A 7983-nucleotide genomic window follows, 5' to 3' on the forward strand; every position below is an offset into this window, starting at 1 on the left:
TTCTCACTGTGGGAGTCAGAGCAGGAACCTGGGGAATGAGCCTGAGCTTCTCACTGTGGGAGTCAGGGCAGGAACCTGGGGAATGAGTCTGAGCTTCTCACTGTGGGAGTCAGGGCTGGAACCTGGGGAATGAGCCTGAGCTTCTCACTGTGGGAGTCAGGGCTGGAACCTGGGGAATGAGCCTGAGCTTCTCACTGTGGGGAATCAGGGCAGGAACCTGGGGAAAGGCTCTGAGCTTCTCACTGTGGGGAGTCAGGGCTGGAACCTGGGGAAAGGCTCTGAGCTTCTCACTGTGGGAGTCAGAGCAGGAACCTGGAGCAGCTAGTTGTCCAGGGTGAAGAAAGGATATGTGCAGGATTGCTCGCCTCACTAGAGAATGGCGGCTGCACGTGGTGGGTTGAGTCTTCCCATATGTAGCTGATGTTATCAACAGAGTCCTCTACAGACAGGTCTGCAGACCGGGTTGATGCGACAGTCCCTTGTTGTGCCTCCTTCCCATTCAAGCTGACAGTTAACAACACTAAGCACCACAGCGACCTGTCAGAAATGAACTGAGACAGACACGCAGAGCACACCCAGGAAGAGAAAAGCAGCCTGTGACAGCCATAAAGCATTAGACATGAAGGCCAGAACCGGTCTGTGCTGCCCTGGTTGTCACTAATGTTGCCTGGTTGCCAGATACAGGACAGATAGGCACAAATATCAAAAATGAGAATTTCCTCACAGTACAATTTTCCAGCTCAAAAGAATCAGCACAATAGCCCAGGGTTCAGCGAGGTAACTGGACAGTGGCTTAAAGCTATCAGAACTTCTCACAGCATTGACATACAGAGCTGACTCTGGATAAGAACACTCACTCTCACAGCGTTGAAATATAGCGCTGACTCAGTGAATAAGAACACTTGCTCTTGCAGAGGACCCAGGTTTGAGTTCCAGCACCCATAAGGTGGCTCACAGCCACCCATGACTCTAGTTCCATAAGTCCAGTTCCAAGGATCTAGCAATCTCTTCTGAACCCCTTGGGCACAAGGCACACATCACACACACACACACACACACACACACACACACACACACACGGCACAAGGCACACATCACACACACACACACAGACACACACGGCACAAGGCACACATCACACACACACACACACACCCCAAACACTCATATGTAAAATTAATCTTTAAAACAACAAGAACAAAGATCTACTTCTTTCCTTAGTATATAGAGCTGAAGAGACGACTTAGTAGTTCAGAGCACTTGTTGCTCTTCTGGTTTTTAGGGATTTGATGTCCTCTTCTGGCCTCCATGGGCTTGTGTATTCTTGTGCTACACATAAATTCAATACAGGCAAACATATGTATACATAAAATGAATCTTAAAATACACGAGAGACAGAGACATACTAGTGTAAGAAACAAAGGCCTGGGTTAGAGCGGCTCTGAGAGCCCAGTGCCTAGAAGGTGGAATGTTTAGAAGCAATAGCAGTCGTCTCTGTGTCTGTCTGTCTGTCTCCCTTTTTCCCTCCCTCCCCCCCTCTTCTTTCACTTCTTCCTTCCTCTCTTTTATGTTATGTATCCCTGGCTGGCCTGGAACTCACTATGTAGGTCAGGCTGGCTTTGAACTCACAGAAATCTGTCTATCTCTACCTCTGCTTCCAGAGTGTTGAGATTAAAGCACATGCTACCAAGCCTGACCAACAGTGTTTCTGTGCGTGTGTGTGAGAATCACTATATAGCGCATGGTATGAGAGCTGCCCTCTCTTGTTACCACATTCCTTGACTTGAGGGAAGTTGAGGCAGGCCCAGGGCTGACATGAGTATAAACCACCCCACAGAGCACATGGATCGTGAAGCTTTTGTTCATGGAGTGAACGTGTGTCCGGCCATGGCTGTGTGCTGTGCACAATGTTCTCATCTTCTCTCCACCTTTCTTGACTGTAAGACCTTCCACCCTTGTGCTTACAGTTCGGGGATGAGGTCTTTTCATCCTCCTACAAGCAGTTTTCCTACTCCATTGCTTCATGTACATCGTAAAGGGAAGAAAAAGGAGGACAGTGGCCGAGAGGGGAGCCTCAGGACAGACGACCTGCTGCGCGGGGCTTCTGCAGAGGAGCTCCTGGCACAGAATCTGTCCAACAGTCTGCTGGAGGAGAAAGAAGAGAACAAGAGGTTCGTCTGTCCTCTTCCTGTGTATTCCTTCCTTCCTTCTACTTCCTGCAGGAGGCGACTGACCGTGGCTCTGTTAAGTCAAGACAGTCAATGCTAGGAAGAGGCAGCTGGGCTGGCAAGGGTCATAGTGAGGAGACTTTATTTAAAAACGGAAGAAGGCAGGAAGAAGAGCAAGAAAAGAGAAGAAAGGAAGTCAGACACACTTCCTTTTAAGTGTGGGCTGGAGCGATGGCTCAGAGTTTAAAGCGCTTGTTGATTTTCCAGAGGACCTCACTTCGGTACCCACATCCATAGCAGGTGGCTCATAAGCACCCATAACTCCAGCTCCACGGATCTGACCCCTCTGGCCTCTGTGTGCACATATACATACCTATACATACTAAAATAACTTTTTAAAAAAGTATAAGCTCTTAAGAGACAGATTGTGCTCTAGAAAGAATATTCTATCATTTGAAATTGGCTTCATTGCTTATTTTCTAGAGGAGGGAATATGCGTAGCTAAGTCTACTTATCTTGGTCTACCATGGCTGACCACTGCCTCTTGGCCCTTGGGAAGGAAGCCTGAGGTTTCAGTGGGTCATTTCTTACTAGGTGGGCAGGAGCCAGTCCAGACCCTCCTCTGCTTAGCTGACTTCCTTCCTTTGCACCTCCTCTTCCGGTCATTCACACTGAGAAATAGAGCGAACTGAGAAGGCAGAACTTGGTCAGGGTAGTCTTCCCACCACCCTGCCTTACTTACCCTTCCCGCCACACTTTCCAGCACTGAGTACTTAGGCTTCCCTGGTGTGCCCCTCCCTCCTGGTGCTGAAGAGGAGCATTGCATTTTATGGTTGAGGTCAGCTCTCCCCAGGGTTGCAGCTTCATCTCCAGCCTATGCAGTGCTCCACCCTCAGGGCTCTTGTGAGACATTGCCCTCCCTCTGCTTGGACATGCAGGTCAGCACACAAACTGCACACACACCGCAGATATGCTGACACGTGCTCCTGATGCGGCTCCTTTGTCTCTAGTCGTCACTCCATGCTTCTCCAGTTGTTACTCTGGCCCTCTGAAGCTTGCATGAGTCTGCTCACGAGTTCTTGGCCCTGTCAGTGACCACCAACTTCTCAGCCTTGTTTTGAGTCCTTGCAAGGACTTAATCAGTCCAGGAGCACCACAGAGTGTCCCCTGATATCAATGGGCGTCCACATCCTTCATGGACACTTGGGGCCAGGAGTTAACAGTACAGGGACGTGAGTTCCAGCCGTGCTCTGTGTTCCTCACTTTACAGTCTCATACTGTTTCAGGTTTGAAGATCAACTTCAGCAGTGGTTATCGCAAGACTCACAGGCATTCACAGAGTCACCTCGCCTTCCTCTCTACCTCCCTCAGACACTAGTGTCCTTTCCTGATACTATCAAAGCTCAGACCGTGGTGAAAACGTCTACAACAAGTCCTCAGGTGAGAACGAGTCATGATGTTTCCAGAATTAGAGACAGAATGCACCAGCCTCAGTGGACCATACCTTTAATCCCAGCACTCCATGAGTGTGAGGCAGCCTGTTCTACAGAATGAATACCAGGACAGCCAAGGCTATAGAGACCCTGTCCTGAAAAATAAAGGGGAAAAAAAAGAAAGGAAAAACCAAGCAAACCAAAACTCATCTTACATACTTTAAAAGTTCTGTCTCTTTAATATGTCCAAAAGTTCACTCTCTGTTCTTTCCCTCTCTCTGGCTCCCCCCACCCCGCCCCCATCTCTCTCCCTCTCTGCTTCCCTTTCCCTCTCTCTGTTCTCCCCCATTCCCCGTTCCCAGCCAGCCTCTTCCCTTTTTGCTCGCTATTCTCTCCTTCTGTCCTTCTCTGATACCTTTCTTTCTATGCCCATGCTCCCTTCACACCCCCTTCTCATGCCCCAAATAAGAGTCATTTTATACTAAAAAAAAAAAAAAAAAATCCAAAAGTTCTCTAAAATATCCAGAATCTGTAAAGTATCCAAAGTCTCTAAAATTCTAGTGTCTTTTTGAAAGTTAAAAGTCGCTGATCTATGGTTACTTGTAAAATAAATAAGTTATGTAGGTTTTTCTTTTTTAAGATTTATTTATTTTGCTGGGCGGTGGTGGCGCACACCTTTAATCCCAGCACTTGGGAGGCAGAGGCAGGCGGATTTCTGAGTTCGAGGCCAGCCTGGTCTACAGAGATTTCCATTTCCGTAATACCTAGCTTGAAACTAACCAGCACAGCTATGCAGTGGGGGCAACACACCTTTAATCCCAGCCCTTGAAAGGCACAGGCAGTTGAATTTGAGGCTAGCCTTGTCTACAAACCAAGTTCCAGGACAGACAGGGCTACACAAAGAAACTCTGTCTCAGAAATAAAACAAAAGTAAATAAAACTAGCACATGAAGGAATAGTAGCTCTCGTCTGTGGGGCCACATAACTGTCTGCACCTGATCAGACTCAGTTCTGGGATTAACTTTCCCTAGGGGAATTAATAAATGGAGAAGGTGAGCTCACAGAAGTAAGTTTCCCCTTAGGATAGTGTTTCAAAGGCAGATCTTCAGTCCCCAAAGCCTCCCGTGGCTTTCTTGGTGGCTAAGGAAGCAGAAACAGTTTAACTGAGGGATCGTGCCATGGGGCAGGTGGGAAGATGTTTCTGGAATGGCTCAGAGGCCACACAGAAGGAAAGCGAGTACAACAGCATACTGTTTCCATCGATGAGTTTGCTTAACCCTTTAAAATACCCTTCTCTTTGACTTACTGTGAGGCATGGTGGTGTACACTCGTTATCCCAGTACTTGGAGATGGATGGAAGCAGGAAGATCAGGAGTTCAAGGCCAGCCTCTATGTAGCAAGTTTGAGGCTATTCCAAACTATATTCCACCCTTTTTCAACCTCACTCTGCCCCACTCCCCAAATTTATAATCTGATTCTCTCTAAAGACACTGCCAGATAGTTAACAAAGTTTAATGTACAAAAGTTTTCACAATGGAATTGATTATATAATCAATAAAGGTGGAGCTTGGTTAAGCTCCGTAGAATACTGACTGTATGTGTGTAGTAGATGAAGCTGGCAAGATGGAGGAGTGATACTAGGCGAGGGTTCTGTTGAGCCCGGGAGGCTCTAAGGGACGTGAACATGAGTCAGATGCGATGCCTCTACACATAACTACTTTTTGCTTCTCTTTTCTTCAATTAGAATGTGGGAACAGAAGACCAATTGCGGTTCTCAGAGCCATTGGACACATCTCTGACGGAAAGGCTGAGGCACCTGGAAAGGCTGATTCAGAGCTCAAGGGCAGAAGAAGCAGCCTCTGAGCTGCACCTCTCAGCTCTGCTGGACATGGTGGACATGTGAGCCGTCTGCTGGACATGGTGGACATGTGAGCCGTCTGTTGGACATGGTGGACATGTGAGCCGTCTGCTGGACATGGTGGACATGTGAGCTGTCTGCTGGACATGGTGGACATGTGAGCCGTCTGCTGGACATGGTGGGCATGTGAGCCGTCTGCTGGACATGGTGGACATGTGAGCCGTCTGGGTGTACAGGGCTTTCTTCTTCATAATGCTTTGTCTGTATTTAATTGTGTTATAAATGCCATTGGAAATGTGACTATGAGTTATGCAAATAAACTTTTTGAATTATTCGAGAGCCTTCTTAGTTTTATGAATGAACGGCTATGTGATGTCTTTAATAGTATTTGTTTTGGGATCTTCTTTAGACTTCTCTCATACACACCAGAAAATACTCAGAGGGAGTTTTCATAACTTTCCGGTTTTCTATACACACATATTTTGAGAATTTCATGTATGAGTATACTGTAATTTAGATCATTTCTACACCTTCCCATAGGAGAGCCTATGAGAGATCTACTATCTGGAAAAAGCCTATTCTCCCTCCCTTGGTAATCCAAGGGGTTATACTGACTGCTTGTACTGTTTGTAATAGATGATTAATTCTCCTAGTAAAGTCACTGTCCCCGGTGTCTTAGCTATCAGAAATGCAGGGACAAGGAAGACACAGGGTCCTCACTGCATGGTTAACTTTGCTCATCTGGAGAGCCAACAGAGACATACATACATACATACATACATACATACATACATACATACATAATGTCGTAGCAGTACACATAGAGTGTAGTCATATCCATGAGAGGGCTCAATGAATGCCTTGAGGCACCAGTTGGCTGTGCCACCAAATGAAAGGAATAGGCCAGCAGACTTACTACGCTTCTGTTGTGGAAAAACATTAGAAGTGACCTGATCCTATTTTCTCTTAAAAATAAGACATGGAAGAGGTTGGAGAGATGGCTTGTCACTTCACACTTGTCCTTGCAGAAGAACCAGTGGCTTCCAGAAGACCTGACATCCTCTTTTGACCTCTGCAGGCACCACACCTGCATGTGCACTGCAGGAACGCAGAACCCCCATACACATAAGTATATCAAATGGCATTTTGCAAGGAATGGAAGATGTGTTAATAAGCTTGGTGGTGATCACTTCTCTTAAATCGTGCACTAAGCATTTCCAGACTAGCATCCTATAACCCTCAGATTCTATTCAGTGTCTCTGGTTCTTGTTCGGTTCACTGGGATAAAAAAAAAAAGCCCTGGAAGAAAGCTTCTCTTTCCAGCAGGGCTCCTCCCCCGCACTCCCCAAACACTGTATATCTTTTAGACTTACTTTTTTAAAAAAAATTCTATGTATTTCAATGATAACTTTACATTCTGTCTGTCTGTGTATGGGCAAGTGTGTGCCCTCTGACTTCCATACATACACATACACATACGTGGTAGCACATCACAGGAACTTTCAGGAGTCAGTTCTCTCCTTCCACCATATGCAACTGGGAATTGAACTCAGATCATTTGGCTTGGAGGCAAGCAGCTCTACCCACTGAGCTGTCTTGCTGGCACAAATATCTTCTCTCTCTCTCTCTCTCTCTCTTTCTCCTTCCTTCCCTCCCTTCCTCCTTCCTTCCCTCCCTCCCTCCCTCCCTCTCTCTCTCTCTCTCTCTCTCTCTCTCTCTCTCTCTCTCATGCATGTGTGTGTGTGTGTGTGTGTGTGTGTGTGTATGTGTGTGTTGTGCATTCGTGCATCCATGAAGGGCTCAGAGAACAACTTTTAGGAGTCACTTCCTAAAAGTCACCTTCCATCTTTGTTGAAGCAGGGTCTCTTCTTTTATGGGGCTGTACAGTATATCTCGGGTTAGCTGACCCTTGAGCTTCCAGCCAATTCTTTTATTTTTTAAAAAAATTTACTTCATTTTATGTGTCTGAGTGTTTTGCATGCATGTACACCTGTGTACCTTGTACATGCCTAGTGCCCGTAGAGGCAGAAGAGGGTGTCGGATTCCCTGGAACTAGAGTTCTATATGGTTGTAAGCCAACACCTTGGCATTAGGACTCAAACCCAGGTCCTCCAGAAGAGCAGCTAGTGCTTGTAACCACCAAGCCATGTCTCCAGTCCTTCCAGCTAATTCTTGTCTCCATCTCCATTTTCATAATAGGAGTGCCAGGCTTACAGATGCACACCACTGCTTCCTGTGTGTTTGCGGGACCAAAGGCAGGTTTGGTTGTCTTGCTCCTGCTTTTACCTGCTCAGCCTTCTCCCCAAGTTTTTCCCCTCCTCAGTGGCCCATTGTTTATCAAGAAAGACTTGATGTTATTTTAGGCATTTATTTATTGCATGTGTGTTACTTTTCTGTTGCTGGAATAAGTCACCATGGTGCATGCATTTATTAGGGGGGGGGGTGGTTAGGGGTATAGCAGACAGTACGAAGGCAGGCATGGTGCTGGAGCAGTAGCTAAGAGTTTTCTTTTCTTTCTTTTTTT

General features: G+C 46.6%; 1 protein-coding gene across 5 annotated transcripts in view; it reads left to right on the plus strand.

The window, feature by feature from the left end:
• Mcm3ap (minichromosome maintenance complex component 3 associated protein) overlaps positions 1-5798 on the plus strand; it is a 42862-nt gene extending 37064 nt beyond the window's left edge. For all 5 annotated transcript variants that reach the window (XM_031348780.1, XM_031348779.1, XM_031348777.1 and 2 more), the window contains exons 27-29: positions 1968-2171; positions 3455-3608; positions 5346-5798. In XM_031348780.1, the coding sequence (XP_031204640.1) occupies positions 1968-2171; positions 3455-3608; positions 5346-5504 (517 nt within the window). In that variant the 3' untranslated portion in view covers positions 5505-5798. The remainder of the gene's footprint in view (positions 1-1967; positions 2172-3454; positions 3609-5345) is intronic.
• Positions 5799-7983: the final 2185 nt, after the last annotated feature.

Source organism: Mastomys coucha, unplaced genomic scaffold (genome assembly GCF_008632895.1).
Source record: "Mastomys coucha isolate ucsf_1 unplaced genomic scaffold, UCSF_Mcou_1 pScaffold3, whole genome shotgun sequence".
Lineage (NCBI taxonomy): Eukaryota > Metazoa > Chordata > Mammalia > Rodentia > Muridae > Mastomys > Mastomys coucha.